The following is a 21146-nucleotide window of genomic DNA, read 5'->3' on the forward strand; positions in this document are numbered from 1 at the left end:
AACTTAAAAAGGTCATTAAAAAAATAAAAATAAAAAACAAACCAAGACATGATAGTGAAAAATAAAAAAAAAATGTAGAATTAGATTTGGCTAATTACTTTTGCATGCATATTCAAGGTTTTGCAATTGGGCTGGTTTCTGGAGTACAGAAGACAAATAGACTAATACAGGTCTGGTAACAGTAGCAGTGTATAAAAACCACCCGGAACAAGAACCAAATAGAAGGATCCCAATTCTCACAATCTTTCTCTATCTGTTCCATTTTTCTCTCTCCCCAGCGGCTCATAGCTGCTTTGCTGGGAAATTGACCTTGCCGGATTAAATTCCGTCTTGCCGGCGGATCGCGGTCGACAGAATTTTGCAACTCTTGGGAGAGGTAAGGATCATTGGATTCCCTCGTGCAATTTTTTCTTCGGGGATCTTTTGCATGCCTATTTTCTCAATTTTGGGGAATTTCAGTGTAAAGATTCAATCTTTCCTCGTTTTTGTTTCAGATCTGTGAATGCTTACGTATGATGCGGAAAAATTATGGGTTTTGTGAGATGGGTTTTAAAGGTAAATTGAGGTGAATTTCGCGTGAATTCGATTTGGAATTTTCGAGCGCTTTGTTCATTTTTGATCGTTTGATTGTTGAGTGCATGAGATGGAGGAGAGTGTGAGATCAGGGGGAGTATTGAAGAAGAAGAGCTCATCAGGGTGTTTGATTATTAAGAAAAAAGCTGAGGTTTTGGGTAGTGCTGGGTCTTCTCACAAAGAAAAGAAGAGGCCAAGGTTGATTAATAGTGATTCCGGGTCGAGTGATGATTCTCTTGAGACCGTTAGGCGGAAAGGGAACGACAAAATCCGTAATGGCTCGGTTGTCTATGGAAGGAGGGGTGAAGAGGAAATGGGATTGAGGAGGAACGGTGACATTATAGAGAGTGACAGGAAGAGGAGTAGGTTGGATTTGTTTGATTTTGATGAGTACGATGAGTTTGATGGGAAAAGGATGAGGAATGACTACAGGGAGATGGGTAGTGGAAACTCTAGAGAGTTTGGAGGTGGTTCCAGTAGGAATATGATGGTGGAGAAGAGGTCAAAGATGTACTTTGATCGTTCAGGTGGTGGAGTGAGTGGGAGGAATAAAGTGGTTGATTATGGCGGTGAGAGAAGATTTGTGTTGGAAGATGATGAAGCGCATTTGCCTATTTCATTATTGAGGTTAAAGTACCCAGAGGAGCCTGCTGAGCCTATCAGATTGCAGGGTAAAAATGGAGTTTTGAAAGTTATGGTGAATAAGAAGAAAAATATGGAGTTGCCTTTGAGAAAAACTTACGATCTTCAGGAAGTTGAAAATAGAAAGGGTTCCAAGTCTGAAGATGTTGTCAAGAAGGAGCCTTCAGTGCCGCCCACATTCTATTCTGATTCCAAAAGAGCAGACAAGCGAATTGCATTTGTGGAGAGGGAGAGAAGTCAGTTAAAATTGCAAAAGCCATTGCTGGGTAAGAGCAATAAAACTGGAGACTATGCTGGGGAGAACCGTGAGCTGAAATTGCAGAAGCCGCTGTGTGGTAAGAGCCCTAAAGCTAGAGAGTATGAATCAGATGGGAGTGACACGTCCCTTAAGTTGGCACCGCCAAGCCTACAAGCTGGTAGCTCAAAGAAAGCAGTGAAAAGGGAAACAAAAGGATCTTTGGCCACGGAAAATGTCCCTCTAGATAAAGGCAGAGAACATAAAGTTACTCCGCCAGCTGAAAATGCCACTCCAGTCAAAGGCATTGATGCAAAACTTAAGCGGGGTGGGAGCACTGAAAAACAATTATTGCGAGAGAGGATAAGGGAAATGCTCATCAAAGCTGGCTGGACAATCGACTATAGACCAAGAAGGAACAGGGACTACCTAGATGCAGTGTATATTAACCCTGGTGGAACTGCTTACTGGTCTATTATTAAGGCATATGATGCGCTTCAAAAGCAGTTGCAGGAAGAGGATGGTGACAGTAAACCAGATGGAGTTTCTTCTTCATTTGCTCCTTTATCAGATGATCTGATAAACAAGTTGACCAGGCAAACACGTAAGAAGATTGAGGAGGAAATGAACAAGAAGAGAATGGATGATGGTTTGACGCAGAATTCTAAAAAAGTTTCTGCCAAAGCATCTAGGGAGGACTCTGACAGTGATCAGAATGATGAAAAACTGAGTTCTTTCATCAGGCAGAATGGCAAACCAAAGAAAGGGAAATTGCATGAAGTAAAAAGCAAAAGTAGGGATGATTCAAGTGATGATTTCTCTAGACAGAAGCCTGAACTAGAAAGGGCTCAAAAACCATCTAATGTAGTACAAGGACGAAAAAGCAGGAAAATTGGCAGATGCACTCTGTTGGTTCGTAGTTCGGATATGGGGCAGAATTCTGAATCTGATGGCTATGTTCCTTATACTGGAAAAAGGACTTTGTTGGCCTGGCTGATTGACTCAGGCACGGTGCAGTTGAGTGAGAAAGTGCAGTATATGAATCGTAGAAGAACACGAGTAAAGCTAGAAGGTTGGATCACAAGAGATGGAATTCATTGTGGTTGCTGTAGCAAAATCCTCACAGTCTCAAAGTTTGAGCTCCATGCTGGTAGTAAATTGCGTCAACCATTTCAAAACATCATCTTGGAGTCTGGGCCGTCCCTACTGCATTGCCTAATTGATGCATGGAATAGGCAAGAGGAGTCTATGCGCCGTGATTTCTATGTAGTGGATGTTGATGGTGATGATCCAGATGATGATACTTGTGGTATATGTGGTGATGGTGGGGATTTGATCTGCTGTGATGGTTGTCCCTCTACTTTTCATCAGAACTGTTTAGGAATACAGGTAGCATTGCGACACAAAATGCTATCACATGACACTTCACACAATGGACTTGAATCTTACTTATCTAATTATATACCAATGCCATATACTTCCTGTGTGATGGGATTGATGATATATACCAATGTACATCTGCAGATGCCAAACTGTGTATATTTCCTGCATTGACGTTACCTGATGCATACAAAATCACGTGTTTGTAGACATTCTAATTGTCGTGAAAATGGTGTTGATACACTTCTAATGCGTCATCAACATGTTATGTCTTCTTCCATTTATGCCATATAGATGGTTCCTTCTCTTACTCTAATTTCATACCCTAACAGCACCTAGGCATACAAAACCATGAGATAATCTTGTTATTGCAGTGAGAGTGTAGGGAACCATTTCTATTCAGAAAATTTGTGTCTCATATCTCTTCCCTTTGGTTCCTGGGTTGATTCCTTGACGTTTTTCTTCCTTTAAAACAGTGTGGTGAAATTTCTTTTCCCCTCTCTTATTATGGGAGAATGGGTAGCGTATGGCCCTTGGCAAGGACATAGAAAAGCAGCAATGCCTTTGTTATTGTTTGAGTAATTAGCCTAAAGGTTTCCTTTGGGCAAGTATATCTTTGAGGATACTCTAGTAGTTCAAAGAGTCAATACTAAAGGGCAATAACAAGATTTTACATGAGGGAAGCTAATTTGTGTGGTTCCCGTTCCTTCTTGGGGCACATATTTAGAAGCATTTGTACTGTTTGCCAATTGTGTCAAATACATGTACTGGATGCTCTTCTAAAACCTTTATCGTCTGTAATCATAACTTCTTCTTGGTGCAGATGCTTCCGAAAGGTGATTGGCATTGTCCAAATTGTACATGCAAATTCTGTGGAACTGCCAGTGGAAATCTGAATGAAGAAAATGCAACTCCAAGCGAACTTTTCACGTGCATTCTTTGTGAGAAAAAATGTAATGATCATTTTGCCTTTATAATCCTGTAATTGCTTTTCCATTTGCATACCTTTCTCTTTGTTTTTTTCTCCTTCTATTTTAGTTTAAGAAAGAATTCTTATTAAAGTTTTTCTTTGGATCCATTTAGATCACAAATCATGCACTGAGGAGATGGTTTCTCCACTTGCAAACGCCAATAGTCCTCTTTCTTTTTGTGGGAAGAAGTGCCAAGAGGTATTACGTGGTGTTTTCCTTTTGAGATTTAAGTACCAGTGATATAAGCTGGTGCCTTTAGTATGTTAAATTGAAATTGTTAGTAATGAAGCTGATATTTTGGGTCGCAAGCATATTGGCAATACTTTCTGCCGAAGTGAGAAAACCTTTTGGTTGGGAATTGATTCATGTTGTATATGTTGGGAAACCGTTTTAGGGGTTTGAGGTCAATGTGCTAAAGTATTTACTGGTGATCCTGAGATTATCACAATCATTAATGCAATTAATTTGTCTGAGCTATTGTTTTATTAAGCGCTGATTACAAACTTTAATATTGCAAGTTCAAATCTTGATTTACTCAATGCAATTAAGCTTCAACTTCACAAAAAGATAATGCATTTGCTTGCGATTTGCTTCAGACGCTCTGAACTACATTTTTGTTCCTTTTAAATATGTTTAGCTTGAGTCTAGAAGTAAGTAGTACAAAACTTGTAGTTGTGTAAGTTGACAGTTTAGTGTGATTGAAGAGAGAGAATGTTTTGTATAGCTCATTTGGAGTCCAATGTTTTGTCAACGAAGTTTAATTATGTAGAGAGAGAATGTTGCAGGGATATTGTCATTTAGGTATTGCATTGACTTAGAAGTTTAAGACATGGCACTGGTATTTTATCACATAAGCTATTACTATAAGTTGGTTTATGCAGAATTATTGTAATAGAAGTCCCAAAGGTCTAGAGTTAGGGTCTTCAGGGTGCACTGAAGAGTTGCAACACTGGATCAATCAAAGCACCTAGTATTTCTTCTTTAATACAATTAAAACACCTTCAACTCTCACAGAGGGTAATGGACAATGACAAAATAACCAAACCTGGTTAGTGACACCTCCTAGTGTATTCAGATTATCATTTCATCTTGTATGCAGATCTCCTCTTTTTTTTTGGGTGGGGAGGTGTCTTTGGATGCTGCTGTGAGAATGTTCTAATTAAGTTATGTTCTTGGTCTTTGGCATTGATTTTTGTTTCTTGTTATTTGCATCACAGAATTCCACCCAAAAAAATATGAAAGAGCTATTTAAATAATTTCCATATTTTCTAAGCTTATTTATTACAACGCGATTTGGAAATGGATTTTTGGGGCTGTGGGTTTTGGTTATTATGGTGGATGATACTTTTTATCTGTCTCTTAGTTGTGACATGTTGATTTTTATTGCGTGAAATATGCTGCAAAGGCATCTGAAGTAATTTTTTCCTGGTTTCTCCAGCTATATGATCAATTGCAGAAGATTCTTGGGATCAAACATGAGCTGGAAGCAGGATTTTCATGGTCTCTATTACAAAGAACAGATTTAGAATCTGACACGGCGAGCCGGGGATTTCCTCAAAGAGTGGAATGCAATTCTAAGTTAGCTGTTGCATTATCTGTCATGGATGAGTGCTTTTTGCCCATTGTTGACAGGAGGAGTGGAATTAATTTGATCCATAATGTGCTTTATAATTGTGGGTAAGTGCCTTTTGGCGACATGCTACCCCACTGTTCATAATTGGAGTCTGGTCCAGCTAGACAACTTTGTTTCAAATCTTGCCTATTTCGTCTAAAATTTGCCTTTGGACTTATTTGCTTGGGAAGATTGTCTATTTGTTTTTTACTTGTGATGTTTCACGAGTTCAAATTCTGGTTGAAGCCATCACGTTTGCATGACTTTAGCTGCATTAAAGCATACTTTAATGTCTTTGAGTAGTATTTCCAATCTTGAAATTTGCCAATTGTTGTGATTTAATCTGATTTTTTCCCCTTTGTTGCTGGAAGTACCGCTTATGATTCTTGTCGTTTTCTGATTGTCACTATTGAAGTTTTTGTTGCTGTTGCTGCCTTGTGTGTCATTGGCTCTGTCAGATATCTTGTCCCTCTTTTGGCGACCATCCACCCTGTTATTCATTCTCTGGTGCCTTTTGTGTGGTGTACCCATATAAACATGATCATGCCTTTCTACATTATTCTCCCCCTCTCGATTCACTAATTATGCATGCAGATTTGATTGTATCTTTGGGATCAGTTTCCTTATGCTTCCTTTATTTTTTCTCTTTAGAGCCAACTTTAGTCGGTTGAATTATCATGGCTTCTTCACAGTGGTTTTGGAGAGGGGTGATGAAATAATTTCTGCAGCATCTATCAGGTAAATGACTAATGATATCAACATTAGCGGTCTGCAGAAAATTGTTTGTCAATTTCTTCTATTATCAAGTGAAAAATGGCAATCACACCTTTTTCGTAAGATGTTAATGTTGAAGGTGTTCATGCGATCTTTCTTATAACCTTTCTTATAACAAATCTTAATTTTGTCCTTTTCTGAATGGAACCTTCTTTTTTTTTGGTCGCTTAATTGGCCTGCACACTGTTGAAAGTTGAAATTTTTTCTGACACACCTTTGGGAATTTAGTTGTTGGTAACTTTCCGGGTTTTGAACTATTAATCAGGGTTGCTTATTGAAAGATTAGTCTACTATATTTGCTATACATTTGTGTTGGCAGTAACCATGGGTAACATCATTGTTAGTACTGTTATGGGCCCTGCTTTTTAAATTTGGTGAAAAATTATCAAGGTTAACGCCTTGTCACATGTTTTGATAAATTAATTAGGTAGGCAACCTTTATGGTGATCTAATCAGTGATGTGTGGTTGTAGTTCAGATTGTGTTCTTGCATCCATGTTTGCTTTCTGTGTGTATTATCCACATTTGAAGTTGTTCTAATTATTCAGCTGCTCATCCTTTTGCTAGGATCCATGGACTACAATTAGCAGAGATGCCTTTTATTGGAACTCGCAACATATATAGGCGCCAAGGAATGTGCCGACGGCTATTGTCTGCAATTGAATCGGTATGAGTGCTGCTAATTCTATTTTATGCTTTTTAGTTGAAAAAGATCTGTTGGATTTTTTCTTTTGTGCTGAGCCAGTACAGCCTTATCTGTCGAGTCCTCAAATTTGTTGACCTTTTGTGATATATCCTTCTGCTTATTATCTTCTCTTTCAGTTTTTTAGGATCTGATAATCTATCATCCTTCGCTGCCATAAGAATAAGAATCCTTAACCCTGACGGTTGGGCAGGGAGATTTAAGTTTGCTTTGTTTGTTATTCTTATTTGTTTGTTTAGATGTGTGGCTGGGTTGTTTGATGGGACATCTATCCTGGTGCTTGATGTGGATTCATTAAATGTATAGTGTAAGGAGTGGGGACATGTCAGCCATCATAAAGTCTGCCACGTGTTCTTTGTCCTATCTGAGGAGGATGAGTTGTTCATCCTTCGGCAATATATCCAGATCAAAAAGTTTCGTCTTTAAATTAGATGCATGACGTGAATGCATATGCTTGTTAGTGTTGTAAATGTATTGTGTGCCTTGCCTTCTGTGGGAAGCAATGCAACTATGCCATGCTGCTTGAAGTAATTCTGAATACGTGCCAGCATGGACAATTGAGGCTGATAATTATGTCTCAACTGTGTATTTACCTTTTTATTTTAATTATAATTGATTTTTATTTTGGTTTCTTAGATGGACTAATCATGTAGTTGTCATCATTACATATTCAGGTCCTTTGCTCTCTCAAAGTCGAAAAATTGATAATTCCTGCAATTTCTGAGCATATGCATACATGGACTGTAGTTTTCGGTTTCAAACAACTTGAAGATCCAGACAAGAAGGAGATGAAGTCAATCAACATGTTGGTGTTTCCAGGGACAGATATGTTGCAGAAGCAACTGTTCAAGCAAGGAATTCCTGGCGGTAACCTGATTAATACATCTGCTTTCCTTGTGTTTTTCTGATACCTTTTTTTCTTGTAAAGAAAGTTTGTCTTGATTGATATTTCTACCTCAGGTCTGAAAGGTTTTGATTCAAAAGACAATTTGCCTCGGCTGCCTGCTTCAGTGGAAAAACCTGACATTGAGTCCCTCCAGAATCAGGAGATGAACCGTGGCTCTAGGGGTGGATCAGACCATAAAAATAATGTCAGTGACAAAGCTGAGACTATTCCTCTGTTTTCAGCTTCTGCTATACCTTCAAATGATGGAACCGTAGCTGGTGCTTCAGAGACTGCTAATGAATCTGATATCCAAATCTTTAGTAAGGATATCGGAGAATCTCAGCTTGTTAAGGATGGCGTAGAATCTTCCAGCAAGAGCAGTTCTCGCTCTGGTGTAGCCACTGACCCTCCTGTGATTGAAAGCTCTATTTTGAATTTTCCAGCCAAACCTGACACTCCATCCTCTGTAAATGGTTTAGTGAGTGATGCACATAAAGTGGATGCACAATTTTCTTCATCAGGTTCTCTTCTTGATTTTCGGTGTAAAACATCAGAAAACATGGTTGAGGATGCAGATGAAAACCACAGTCCTGTTTCCATTGCTACTGTCCATAATAGTGATGCAAATTGCATTCAGAACCACAAAGTAAGAAATACCCCTTCAGCATCTTCTTCTGGTACAGAAGTTGTGCAAGACCTGGGTAATAGAGATGCCTTTGGAAAAGGTTCTGATGGTGCTGTTCCTGAAGCTGTGATGAAATGCGTTACTGTTGAAACTGTACCCAGATTTTTCCCAGAAACATCTTCACAGAATGGTAAAGAAATGTCTTGTAGCAAACAGAATTTTGCATCTGATCCTCAGCATATTACTGGTGAAGATCTAATATTGCGATTTAACTCAGACTTGAATCAGCCAGTCGCAATGGATGATGAAAGCGAGTCACAGGCGTCCTTGAAAATTGTTGGTGATGCTAAAACAGCGAGCAATCTGAAAATTGATTCTGTTGGTTGTGACAAAGGAACCTCTGCAGGTAGTGATGCTAACAATGATGCTAGAACTGATGTAAAAGGTTGTAATTGTGAAAATGCTTCTGATTCCTTGAAACAAGGCTCTTCGGGAAATGAATTTGAAAGGGAAGAAGAGGGTCATAGTTCTGATTCTGCTTCTCGATGCACAGGTGCTGAAGTCACTGCTGAGGTTAGTTTTGTTCATAAGAACACTTCAGGAATAGAGAATGGAGACTCTGTTGCTTCAGAATCTCATTCTGAAGCAGAAGTTCCTCTTCCAGATAAAGAAGTCCATTGTTCAAGTGAATTGGAACATGGGTGTGAAGTAAATGCAGGAGGAGTTGGTGGTTGTCCTCTTTCTGATTCTTCTGGTGCCAGAGTTCTCGAGGTGTCTGAAACCAGAGATCGATTTGATGGAGCACACAAGTTGGATGACTCATAGAAGGGTAGGAGAGTTGTTGATTGTGCTGATACAGATCTTGGTTCTTGTGTATCTTTGGTGCAAAATTCAAGAGTCGAGTGATGAGGATATCCTGCATATGATTGTTAAGACAGTCCTAGGTTCTAGTCTATTTAGGTGTAAATTTTATATTCGGAATTGTAAATTGGACCAAGATATGCCATTTTGGAAACAACTTTCTTTATCCTAGGGAATAGGCTAAGGTGCTGTGACCTCTCGACAAGAGTTGATCATGGGCGAGGACTGGGTAAAAATGGTTCAAGAACATGGCGATCGACTTGCCACGTTTGTCATCTGTTGGAAGACACTTGGACTCGGATGCTCCAGATTATATGTTAACGTCCCTGCCATGGCTGATGCTCTTGGTTATTTGCTCCGTATGTTCTCAGAAGTCATCCAGCTGCAGTTCCTCCGATCGAACAAACAAAAAGTTGGAAAGGAAGTTGCCTGAGCTGGGCAACAAATTTTGTCAAACTCTGCTAACTCAAGTGGTGAATATTTTCTTAGATTTGCTTAATGTATATAGCTGTATTTGGGTTGCCATTTTCCGAGTATTGGAGACCTTGTATTCCATCATTTAACGGTAATTTAATCAGAATATCGTTTAGTTTCTCGCTGTTTTTCTTCTCACGATGAAAGCAGCCATTAATTTTGCATTCAATGGTGCCTACTACTGCAAGCAGTGAATCAAGTCGAGTGCAATTTAGTCAGAAAACTTGAAGATAGACCGGTGGAGTAGGTGGCTCAGTTGTAATATAAGCGGGAAAAAATGACCCAGCCTCGCTTGGAGCTTATATTATATGTTCTCTACTCCTGTTAAATCTTTTGTTAGATATTACTTTATGCGGGTTGATTTTTTCGGAGAGTTGATTCTTGCATTGCCAATTCTTTGAACTTTGTGAAATTTCTGCAGCTGACAAAGTTTAGACCTCAGTTGATACCTTTGAAACGCTTGAATCCTGCTGTGCTGGCTAGTCCCGTCTTTATGAACTGCTGCCCAGTTAAGCTGCGTAGGCAACATTCTTGTGTCATTTGGCAATGGAATGCAAGACCTCGCACGTACGGTTCATAGATGGGTACAAAAAAAGAGTTAACATGCCGACTGTGCGAGAGTTTTGTCCTTAACGCTACAGAAGCCTGTCCCCTGAAATTCAGGAAATGAAAGGGCCAAAAATTTAGCTTAATCTCTCTCAAAAGATCAGAGCAAACGAATTCTAAACTTCTAATATGGTGTAATGTGATCAAGGTTATTCGATATTTAAGATGAGAATTTTGGTGTAATATGATAGGTTATTCGATATTCAAGAAAATAATGATGATCTTTTCAAATATAAGATTCGGAAGCTTGCAAATTCATGCTACATTGACATGACAGTAATGTTTGGATTTTTGTTTCTTTTTTCTGAATAATGATGATTTGGAGATGTTTGGTTTACATTATACTCGTACAAGGAAGCAAGAGTCGATTTTGCCTTGAAATCGTGCCTCGCTCCTTCGCCGTCGGTCTCTTTTTTTGAGTTTAGGGGAACGTTTTTATTTCAACTCTAGCACGCCTTTCAAAAGCTATCACCACTTGCGAACATACGAAGACGCGCAGAAGCTCTGCAGTCTGCTCTGATCGTGTGTCGCATGGAGCTTTCGGTTGCTCCTCGTCGCTACCTCGTACGCTCTCCGTCTGCATCGTCATCGTCTCATCTTCAACAACCCAAAGCCACAAGGATCAATCTATCAAAACCAGCTTTTATTTCCTTCCCAACCCAAATTTTCTCAGTTTTCTACAAATCCTCTTACCACCCCATCCAAAACAGACCCTTTACTCCTCTTTCAATGGACCCACCCAGAATAATTACTCAGGCTTCTGAAAATGAAAATGGATCCCCCCTAACTTCTTCTCAAATGGGTATTTGCTACAAATTCCTTTAAGCCGCTTTTTTTTTTTTTTTTTCTTTTTTGCAGATTTTGATTCTGATGTTACGATTTTAGGTAGAGTTGGGGAAGTGAAGAGGGTGACGAAAGAGACTAATGTGTTTATTAAAGTGAACTTGGACGGTAATGGTGTAGCTGAGAATGCCACTGGAATTCCCTTTCTTGATCATATGTTGGATGTGAGTCTTTCTTTTTTCTTTATGTACTATTTTTTGAATTAAAAAGTCGAAATTTCCCTCTTTATTAGTATAAACCTTTAATCTTTTAGTTGTGTTTTCTGCAAAAGTTGGAAAACGTAGCCTGTCGTAGACGAGTTTATTGAAGGTATGTTTAAAATGCTTTTAGAATAGGTTTATAACTTTGACAAATTCACAATTTCAAAAGTTTCATTCGTTCCATACATGGTACAATAGAAATGTAAGAGCATCTGTCTTCGAGGACAAATTGCTTTTTTTTTTTTTAAATTTAGTAATGCTTGACGATTTATATTTAATTAGTTTTACTAAAATCTGCGAAATGAACTGTTTATGTAGTTTATGTAATTTATAGAGAGGTGATGTGGAAAGGAACGAAAATCACAAAAGAAAAGTAGCAAAGGAGGGCTTTTTCAATAACCTTTTGTGATAAAGTATTCTCTCTATCAACTGTAATTCATCATTGTGTATGAACTCACCTGTAGCCGAAGACTGCTTTGAATGGACAATAGGTATTTCTCAGCCTGCTGCAGTCCTGATGATGTATTTTTGTGCCTTCCTTTTAGCAACTTGCTTCACATGGGCTATTTGACGTGCATGTAAAGGCTACTGGAGATTATCATATTGATGATCATCATACCAATGAAGATGTCGCCCTTGCACTTGGAACAGTAAGCATCCAAGTTTCTGTTTTGAAAATTCTTTCTGTGTTTAGTCTCAGGTAGCTGAACTTTGGATTGCATTAAGCTTTATATGCTCTTTGTTTGATTGAATTGTGTCAATGATTTATTAACCTGCTGTCTCTGTGTTACTAAATTAGTCAGTTGAGAATTGGTTTTACCATACCACAATTTGATATGTTGAGTAAAATGAGTGTTTTGTTTTCTAAGTGGCATTCCAGCGATGGTCCTTTCGTTGGTTCCGTGCATGTGAGATTGCACTTGCTTTTCAGGTATATTTTAACTGAAATGGAGATCTTGTACTTATTGTGCTCATTCAGGCTTTGCTGCAAGCACTGGGTGATAGAAAAGGAATCAACCGGTTTGGTGACTTCTCTGCTCCACTGGATGAAGCACTTATACATGTTGCACTGGTATGATACCTGGAATGTCTCAGTCTTGTTTTCTTTCTTTATGATGTATTGAGCGAGTCTGAGTTCATCTTACTTCGATGTATTAGAAATAACCGACACACTCAATACGATATGCTTCAATTTATTGTATCCTTATCTATATAAAGGATACCTTAGCAGGATACCTATTTTGACATGAAGAAAAATCTGGACTTGATGTTGATGTGAATGATTTACATCCAAGTGAAACACTGTGGTCGATTATCACTTGTCGACATGAAGCCTAAAGCACATTTGAGATTTCTTATGAAACTGAATTCTTGCCTGCTTATAGTATTATAGTCGAATAACTTGTGTTATTCAATGAAGATTAAATGAATTGAACATCCACCTTGAATTGGTGAATTTTCATACAACTTAAGTAGTGAAAACAAGTTGAGTAAAGAGTTTATTCTGGGTGGAAGAAATGTCTAACGTTAATAAGGAAATAGCGGTTGAAAAGTGCAGAAGCGATATAGCCTTCTCGCATAATGTGACTTTCAGCTCTTGCCAGATAAGAAAAATGAGCTATATTTTCAATTTGTGTTATGCGCAAATATTAAAGCATAGTTGACATGAGCAGAGTTATTCCTGTTAAACAACGCCGACCCAGACCCTTGCTCTTCAGATAGACCGCTCCCATAAACTTAGGTAGAGACAGTGGCATGTCTATAAAGTAATTTTTTACTGACCTAGAAGTACTGGTTTCCCTTGAGTGCTGTTGCTGACCTCAGCATTGTTTACTTTTGCTCCTGTTCGATGTTTTGTTATATGTAATTAACCTATTGTAAATTTGTGATTCTATTGCAGGACTTATCTGGGAGGCCGCATCTGAGTTTTGATCTACAGATACCTACTGAGAGAGTTGGAACTTATGACACTCAGGTAGCCTGCTCAAGTTGTTGGCTCTGATGTGTGGGCTGGTATTCTTTACATATTTAATTTACAGTGTCATATCAGTATAAGATTTTGATCTAGGCTGTTCTATTTTTATATGTGTGTGTGTGTTTGTCTTCATAATTGTTTCTTGAGTAGAGTGTACTGTTCTTCTGTCAATATGATGACTTTTTGGAGCTTACTTTTCGTATTGGCATCAAATAGTGGTGTATACAACTACTCTTCACGTTATGGCTCAAGTTTTAGTATGCGATGTTAGATTCTGTGTCCTTATTTTTCTATTGAACATCTCTCCACTTATATGATATTCTTCTCTCCACTTGTATGATATTCTAATTCAAGAATGGAATTGTTTGGTCCTAGCTGGTGGAGCACTTCTTTCAATCATTGGTCAATACCTCTGGAATGACATTACATATTCGGCAGGTAAGATCACTGAATATTTTCTTGCCAGGGAAACTTTGATAGTAATTAGGCAGTTTTATTTAAAGAGATATTCTTTCTTTGATTGCTAATTTCACAACTGTCCGCAGTCCATGAAGTTGTGCCTGTTTTATTACTTTGTTCAGAAATGGCCTATCATGTGATGTTACTTTATATCATCTGCAGATATAATTTTAGGACTATGATTTTCAGCTTGGTTATCTATTCACATATTGAATCTTTAACCTATGATTTGCATGGCAACAGCTTGCTGGAAAAAATTCTCATCATATCATCAGGGAATTTTAGTACTATGGTTTTCAGCTTGGATATCTATTGACGTCCTGAACCTTAACCTATAAATTTGCATGGAAACAGCTTGCTGGAAAAAATTCTCATCATATCATCGAGGCAACATTCAAGGCTTTCGCAAGAGCTCTTAGGCAAGCAACAGAATGTGATTCACGTCGTCATGGAAGTGTGCCAAGGTAGGAATTGTTATTCTTTAAAGAATTATCTGATTTTTCTTTTCCAGCCTTTGGATCTTCAACTATCTCCATCGCTTAGATCATAGAGGGAAAACTTAAAAACCGGACATGGATGGGAAGTATCATCACTGTCAGGAAATTATCATGGTTTCAAGTGAACAGTTACTTGTATAGATATTCCTTCATGTACCTTAAAATTGTAGACTTTATTTGCCAACCATAATGAGAAAGTGGGTAGATAATGTTGATTTTTCTTGAGCAACTTGCTGGTTAGAGAAACTTATAAATTACTGAAGTAGAACTTGAATGATTCTCCATGAGCAAATTAGTGGAATGTTTAGGAGTGTGATAAATGAATCTATATGACAAAATCTAAGGTTACCACTGTTGGGTGTTGGTTTCGAGGTTTGGCCTTGGTAGCGAAACAACTTGGCGTGTTATTTTATTTAGCCAAACAAATCTTCAAACTGTTTGAAGTCGGAAAAGTGTACGCTTACAAAACTCAAACAACTTTTTCCTGATTGCAGCTCGAAAGGAGTTCTATCACGGACTTGAACTTACAGTAAGGCAAATGGTGGATCATGGTCCTTGCTTCCTGGAATATTGCTAAGATGGAGGGTTATCTCATATTTTTCAGTTTCCTTCTCCAAGCATTGATTGGCAATGAAGGCACAGATGATGATCTTTTGGACCTGGAGATTGGTTGGAGACTTGGTTGTGAACTAAGCTATTTTTTTTTTTTTTTCCGTAAATTAATCAATGTTGTATCACGTGTTACAATACAAGGGACTAAAACAAGGTTTCTGAAACAATCCTGTTGGGAGGCCCTTTACTTGAAAAGCCCTCCAAAATGTAAGGTTTTGTATCATCCTGGAATTCTTTAGAACTTTGGGATGTAGCAAAGATCATATTTTGGTTTTTTGTATTGTCACCAGGTTATATGCTTTTCATGACACTCTTGTTCCGTCCTTGCTTGTTAGTTTTATCATGCGAACTACTTTATTTTGAATTGGCATTTGGCATAATCCAACAGAAAATAGGGATAATTTAGTTTCTATCTTGTTGCTCTTTGTCAATGGATTAGCGGAGAGAAACACTAATGACGCTCTTGATTAATTTTTTTTTTTCAAGTTTTTGTTATTCGTTTTCCAACTAGTAGCAGGCATTCTTAATATGGCAGCCAAACAGAGTTTTTGGAAACTTAATTTATAACAATATGGAAACCAAATTAATGTTTTTTGGAAAATTAATGTATAACAGATCCTAACATGTACAACCAACAGAAAACACCTGCAAAATTATATGAGCAGGAAAAAAGAATCAACAAAGCTAAGGCTCATCATGTTTGACATCTCATCCACAATTATGTAAAATAAATCAGGAAGTTGCTCACTTTACAAGAACTCTTCCGCAGTGTTTAAATCACCTAAAATCTCAGACTTGATTTCCTCTGGCAGAGGTGCAGACGGGCCTGCTCTAGAGTAAAAGTTTGCCAAAGCTCTTATTGCTTTCTCAAGCATGGCATACGATTCCTGCAAGTATCAAGGATATGATATCAGCAGAGGCTGCAGAGTCGGTAAACAAGGTAATGTAGTTAACATGCTTTCTTCCAGTCCACACTTTTGCTTTGAAGGAAGTAGATTATTGTCAAATAACAAAGTCTTAGCTTGGCATTTCATACTGTGTCAATGTTTAACAGATTGTGAGCTTTGAGGGACTGCTATTTGCTTTGCTTTCTCTTACTGAAGTAGTAAAAACGGTTTACTCTCTCTATAGGTATATTCATGATACGTATACGATTGAGCTCGGAATGAATACTAAGGCCAGGATACTCAAAGAAGAACTGCAATTCTGCATTTCAAAAGTTCTAAACTTTGTTTCGAGATTCTCTCTTTAGGACATCGATTTTACGATGACAAATCTAGCTGCTAAATCAACCTGGTGTTGCACATTCTGCAATTCTTTTCCTCATAATCAATTGGCAAAAGGAATGTACCTCATTTATGACCGCCTTTTGCCCTTTCCAATTATTTATATAGTCTCGAATTGCCTCCTTTGCTGCATCTGCAGTTCTTCTGAACTGTACCATATCCTTGGGATCTTCCTTCAGCGATTCACGCAATGTCTTGACCACATCTCTTGCTGAGTTCAAGTATGCTTTTGGCAACACCTTCCCAGACTTTGTTTTCTCATTGGGATCCAACAAGGATTTTATGGCTCCGACCACACCTTCATCCTTATCCTCCGGAGAATTTGATTCCTCTTCAGCCCAAGCTGGTGATGGTGTTAATACCCAATTCAGCATTACACATGACGCTATTGAAATTCCACCACATCTTAAAACAAGCTCGCGACGAGATGACGCTCCTTCACATGATAATCTATCGAAGCACCAGGAGCGCAACTGATCTGTTATGTCACAGAAGACGGCTAAGTGTCATGACAATCATCCAGAAAACGGAGCCCTATGCATCACTTGGAAGCAAATACTTAGTAGATTTCCAAGACGGGAAATAACCACCATGAGTTTGCTATAGAACACCAGTGTTTAGTCTGTCCAAAATTTGAGCATCTATATGAAGAAAATATCAACAAAATTAACTCATATAATATTCCCAAAAGAGTGGCATTTCAGTTCAATATCTTGAACAAATATACGGGACAACAGCATTTTCCTGGAAATCAATCATGATGATCCATCTTAAAATAATCTCTTCATTAACATAAGAATTTATTGAGGTGCCTATACAAGAACATACAGGTAACTTACTCTCGCCTGAAGCTTTATGTCTCCCAGTTGAATGTGGCATAGTAGGAAGCAACATCTTTACTGAAGTTAAAGAAGCCATTATTGTTCTTCAATTTCCTAAAGCTTTTGAGCAGCTAAATGCAATGCTTTAGACACCAATGCAGCAGCAGAAGAACCAACTTCCTGAATCATTCCATCCCATAAGGCTTGCACCTTCAATATATCAACAAAAAAAAAAGAATTTATATGATTAGTCTTTCATTCTACATATCTGGAATTTGAAATTATACCAGAGCAAGTCAAATTGCCATTCTAAAATCAACTGGGCATGCACTAGGTACACGAAAAAAAAAAAAAAAAAAAAAAAATCAAGAGCTGATCGAAAGTATTATAACCAATAATGATTGCACAACTACAAGAACAAAATTATAATGTGCAGAAAAGACAGACATGCAGTTTTTGCTTACCCTTGCTTGTTTCAGACAAACTTCTTGAAGGATTTCAGGAGCTTCCACAGTTCCAATCGTTTCAATTTATCCGATCAGGGATACTTTAGGAAATATGGATAAATACTGAGGGTAGTCACGTCATTGCGCAGTAATGGTGCGTTTGTACCGAATAATTCACCCGAATGGGAGGGTATTTAAGGAATATAGGGAAACCGTGGAGGGCTAACAGGTCATTTGACGATCACGACTAGGGTTTACAGTACTCCAGCACTCTTTTAAACCTTCTCAGTAGCAGCCTTCAAAAGCAAACCCTAGTGCCCATCCTTCACTTTCTTCTGTCTCGGAGCGAAAAAACCAGGAGCTGAAAAACGAAAAAAAAGCTCAGAGGAGTACTCCAAAGACCCTAACAATGGTGAGTCGGCTGCTTATCAATTGATCGGACTCACTTCGATCCAGTCTTGCGTTTGAGTTGACTCGGTTTTCTTTTTCTAATTTAATTTTAGTGGTGTAAAATGTGTAGGCTCTGGTGGCGAATGAGGAATTCCAGCACATTCTGCGTATCCAGAACACCAACGTGGATGGGAAGCAAAAGGTGATGTTCGCTCTCACCTCGATCAAAGGTATCGGTCGCCGTTTCGCTAACATCATCTGCAAAAAGGCCGATGTCGACATGAACAAAAGGTTAGCTCCGTTCTGCTCTGTAGTTTTTTTCTCGGTTTCTTTTCGTGCTGTTTTCTCGTTAACTAGTTTTTCCCGATTGATTTGGGAATTGCGGTCCTTTTAGGTTTGCGTCTATGATTTGTTTATGCAGAAATCATTATTGTAATTATGCTAAGCGGAATTATAGGTCGTTGCAGTCATTTCTTGTGAACAGGATGACAGTTTCCTCTGATTAGGCACTTATAAATATGTTTGTTTTCTGTTTATAGGGGACGAAATTTTATAGTTTTGTTGGTGAATATGTAGAAATGCACATGTTTTTGGTTGTCTAAGTTTCACGAGAAGTCCCCCATTTACTGAGTGATTTTTCTAAGTTGATTTGTGCGTGTTTACCATGTTACTTGGTTTTATTTTGTAATCCTACAGTCTTTGACGTGATTTATACGTTTTTCTCATTGTCATTTCTGTTAATAGGAGGTTAAATTTGGCTCATGTTTGGTTTTGCACCTATATAGGCTGTAGACAGATTGATGGGCACGCTGTCCCCTAGAAAAACACACGCAGGCTCTCTTTCATTGATAAATTCTGTTGAATATCAATGTGGCCTTGAAATGCTGTAGTATTTTAATGCATCTGGAAGTTGGTGTATTGCATTCAGTGTTTTTAACTTGTTTCAGAACTGATCGCTTTGGTTGTAGAGTTATTGACAAGCTATGGTATCTTCTGTAAGATAGGAGGTTTTATTTGTTTTGTTAGTTTGGTCTTCTAGTGGTTTGATCCATGATCTTCATATGCTGATTAGAGTTTGTAATATTCTGCTCTGATTTTAAATGGCAGAGCTGGTGAGCTTTCTGCTGCTGAAATAGATAACTTGATGACCATTGTGGCCAACCCTCGCCAGTTCAAGATCCCAGACTGGTTCCTTAACAGGCAAAAGGATTACAAGGATGGAAAGTACTCTCAGGTTGTCTCCAATGCTCTGGACATGAAGCTGAGGGATGACCTTGAGCGCCTGAAGAAGATCAGGTAGGTTTTACTATTACTGTTATTGCTGTGTTGATTTCATGCTTCTGTTATGGTTAGATGAAATTGATTATTCCTTCACTTTTTAAGGAGGATGGGGATTTCATATTTTCTATTAGAACTCAATTGGTGAATGTCAACCCAGATAACTAGTTAATGAAACACTCTGATGGTTTTATGAGATCTACGGACCATTAGTCTATTCTTTGGTGCACTTTTGTGTTGCTAACCTAAATAAATGGGTGGTTATTTCAATTGCTTCTTGAAATATTGTTAAATAGATTTTGTTACCTGAGTTACCTCTGTGCATGTTTGACTCTTTCAACTCTGTTGGGCTTTTGCATTGTGCTGATGATGATGCATGTACTCTTGAATGCCAGGAACCACCGTGGTCTCCGACATTACTGGGGTCTCCGGGTGCGTGGACAGCATACCAAGACCACAGGAAGAAGGGGCAAGACTGTTGGTGTCTCCAAGAAGCGTTGAACATGGATATTTTATTTTAGGACCTTGCAGTCGAGTTATGACTATTTTTTTTTTTTTTACTTCGTGTTCTTAAACTTTATTATGTGTTTCCATAGAGTAACAAATTATGGAACTTAGAAAATTTTGTGGCTGAAGAATTCTTGCTTGTGAAAGATAATGCAATCTATGTTTGAGAAGTTGGTGAATCTATGCAGGGTGCCTCGTTTGGGCGTTGATAACTATCTCTGGTAGCGAAATTGTTTTGTTTATATGATTGAAGCTATCTCCGGTAGTGAAGAAGTTTTATCTATATGGTTGAAGCTATCTCCGGTGGTCTACGATTTATATGAGGAGGTTATCTGTTCGTTTTGGTAGGAATGATCTAGAGAATTTGATGTTAAAGGTGAAAAATCTTTTGGTGCCACGCGGGGTCATTTTGTTCTGTTGCACAAAATTGTGAAGATGCTCTTTCGAATTGATAACGTCTGAAGCTGATGTTCTTCGAGACTTCCATGGTGAAACTAAATTTGCGAGTGCCTGGCCTTCTGATTGCACTCTTGTCAATTGTTATTACAAACGATCTGCTCTTTTCCCGGGCCGAATTTGCTCTCGGTGGGCATTTGTTGCGTGCTTCCATCACCGAAGAAAGCTGTGCCTCGCCTTACTAGGGGGGTTTAGAGGGCTCAGCCTGGACTGTGGAAAACATGCAGCCATCAATGATTAGTAAATTAGAAATTAAGAGTAAGAGCTTTAGTAATTAGAAATTTTGAATAAGAGCATTAGTACATTTCTTATTCTCCTGTAACTAATCAACTCCGTTTGGTTGGTTAATAGACGTTTGAGAATCTAATTGAGGGTTAATGTGGATATCGATGTTGGGTTGTGTCTTGCGACTTCTTATAATCCACCAGATATTGTGGTTAATGCACATAAACGAAAACCAATTAAAGCAGAAATTTGCGGATTGCTTGACCTGTAATGAACAGTTGTTACGCATGCAAGTCTACTCTCCTCGTATTCTTGTTCTCAATGGTCTTCCCCTCCTTCTAGCGGTGGCTACGGTTGAGCTTTGAACTGGAAACCGGATTGAAATCGGTTCGTCAAGTTTTGCTGAACTAGAATTGGAATCAGATTTTGAAGATTGGAATCGTAACCAAAAGTTCATGTTCATCCAAAATTTGAACCGGAATTGGTAATTTCGACTTGTTTAAATCGTCTGAACAATCATTTGTCATCTAAATTTATTCATCTAATTTATAGTTTAATATTATTAAACAGCGTTTAAATATTAACAGTTTCAATTATAATCCAACAATTCATTGTTTCATTTCATTAATAAATTTATATCTTGTAGCTAAAATAAATCCAACACCTATCTAATTTAATCAGTAATAAGATTTTTTTTCATAAATTTTGCATCATTTTTTTTTCTTGGACTTGACAAAACAATAAAGGTTTTTTTTTTCCCCTTCACTATCATAGCTGTCTCTATATGAGGCCCGGTTCAAGTTCTATCCT

General features: G+C 38.2%; 4 protein-coding genes across 6 annotated transcripts; 3 read left to right on the forward strand and 1 right to left on the reverse strand.

Annotated features, from left to right (window-relative positions):
• The first annotated feature begins 222 nt into the window (after window positions 1-222).
• On the forward strand, window positions 223-9854 carry LOC140037524 (uncharacterized). Its single transcript, XM_072081844.1, has 9 exons — window positions 223-376; window positions 495-2839; window positions 3654-3783; window positions 3914-3999; window positions 5240-5478; window positions 6065-6151; window positions 6754-6853; window positions 7564-7756; window positions 7850-9854. The coding sequence occupies exons 2-9, from the start codon at window positions 644-646 to the stop codon at window positions 9223-9225; spliced, it is 4407 nt and encodes a 1468-aa protein (XP_071937945.1). The 5' UTR covers window positions 223-376; window positions 495-643; the 3' UTR covers window positions 9226-9854.
• A 911-nt stretch (window positions 9855-10765) lies between these two features.
• Window positions 10766-15237, forward strand: LOC113734131 (imidazoleglycerol-phosphate dehydratase 1, chloroplastic-like). Of its 2 annotated transcripts, XM_027260483.2 has the most exons (8): window positions 10771-11143; window positions 11227-11348; window positions 11930-12034; window positions 12364-12456; window positions 13285-13359; window positions 13735-13797; window positions 14173-14282; window positions 14810-15237. In XM_027260483.2, the coding sequence occupies exons 1-8, from the start codon at window positions 10873-10875 to the stop codon at window positions 14835-14837; spliced, it is 867 nt and encodes a 288-aa protein (XP_027116284.2). In that variant the 5' UTR covers window positions 10771-10872; the 3' UTR covers window positions 14838-15237. The 2 variants fall into 2 exon arrangements, with proteins under 2 accessions (XP_027116285.2, XP_027116284.2); XM_027260484.2 differs by lacking the exon at window positions 14810-15237 and having other exon boundaries at window positions 10766-11143; window positions 14062-14274.
• Window positions 15238-15501: 264 nt separating this feature from the next.
• On the reverse strand, window positions 15502-17594 carry LOC113734132 (photosystem II D1 precursor processing protein PSB27-H2, chloroplastic-like). Of its 2 annotated transcripts, none has more exons than XM_072081845.1 (4): window positions 17499-17594; window positions 17059-17244; window positions 16279-16691; window positions 15502-15814 (listed from the first exon to the last, which is right to left on the reverse strand). In XM_072081845.1, exons 2-4 carry the CDS (start codon window positions 17129-17131, stop codon window positions 15677-15679), a joined length of 624 nt encoding a protein of 207 aa, XP_071937946.1. In that variant the 5' UTR covers window positions 17132-17244; window positions 17499-17594; the 3' UTR covers window positions 15502-15676. The 2 variants fall into 2 exon arrangements, with proteins under 2 accessions (XP_071937946.1, XP_027116287.2); XM_027260486.2 differs by having other exon boundaries at window positions 17053-17244.
• Window positions 17595-17733: 139 nt separating this feature from the next.
• Window positions 17734-19825, forward strand: LOC113734134 (small ribosomal subunit protein uS13z/uS13y/uS13x). Its single transcript, XM_027260487.2, has 4 exons — window positions 17734-17892; window positions 18001-18161; window positions 18978-19166; window positions 19544-19825. Exons 1-4 carry the CDS (start codon window positions 17890-17892, stop codon window positions 19647-19649), a joined length of 459 nt encoding a protein of 152 aa, XP_027116288.2. The 5' UTR covers window positions 17734-17889; the 3' UTR covers window positions 19650-19825.
• Window positions 19826-21146: the final 1321 nt, after the last annotated feature.

Source organism: Coffea arabica, chromosome 3c, assembly GCF_036785885.1.
Source record: "Coffea arabica cultivar ET-39 chromosome 3c, Coffea Arabica ET-39 HiFi, whole genome shotgun sequence".
Lineage (NCBI taxonomy): Eukaryota > Viridiplantae > Streptophyta > Magnoliopsida > Gentianales > Rubiaceae > Coffea > Coffea arabica.

Bases quoted from the DNA above. Each gene is read 5' to 3' on its own strand.
- LOC140037524 (XM_072081844.1), top strand. From the start codon at position 644: ATGGAGGAGAGTGTGAGATCAGGGGGAGTATTGAAGAAGAAGAGCTCA. The intron at 2,840-3,653 runs GTAGCATTGCGA...TTCTTGGTGCAG, and splicing joins AGAACTGTTTAGGAATACAG to ATGCTTCCGAAAGGTGATTG. The intron at 7,757-7,849 runs GTAACCTGATTA...TTTCTACCTCAG, and splicing joins CAAGCAAGGAATTCCTGGCG to GTCTGAAAGGTTTTGATTCA.
- LOC113734131 (XM_027260483.2), top strand. From the start codon at position 10,873: ATGGAGCTTTCGGTTGCTCCTCGTCGCTACCTCGTACGCTCTCCGTCT. The intron at 13,360-13,734 runs GTAGCCTGCTCA...GTTTGGTCCTAG, and splicing joins TTGGAACTTATGACACTCAG to CTGGTGGAGCACTTCTTTCA. The intron at 13,798-14,172 runs GTAAGATCACTG...GCATGGAAACAG, and splicing joins TGACATTACATATTCGGCAG to CTTGCTGGAAAAAATTCTCA.
- LOC113734132 (XM_027260486.2), bottom strand. From the start codon at position 17,131: ATGGCTTCTTTAACTTCAGTAAAGATGTTGCTTCCTACTATGCCACAT. The intron at 16,692-17,052 runs GTAAGTTACCTG...GTGACATAACAG, and splicing joins ACATAAAGCTTCAGGCGAGA to ATCAGTTGCGCTCCTGGTGC. The intron at 15,815-16,278 runs GTACATTCCTTT...TGATACTTGCAG, and splicing joins AAAAGGCGGTCATAAATGAG to GAATCGTATGCCATGCTTGA.
- LOC113734134 (XM_027260487.2), top strand. The intron at 18,162-18,977 runs GTTAGCTCCGTT...TTTAAATGGCAG, and splicing joins GATGTCGACATGAACAAAAG to AGCTGGTGAGCTTTCTGCTG. The intron at 19,167-19,543 runs GTAGGTTTTACT...CTTGAATGCCAG, and splicing joins GAGCGCCTGAAGAAGATCAG to GAACCACCGTGGTCTCCGAC.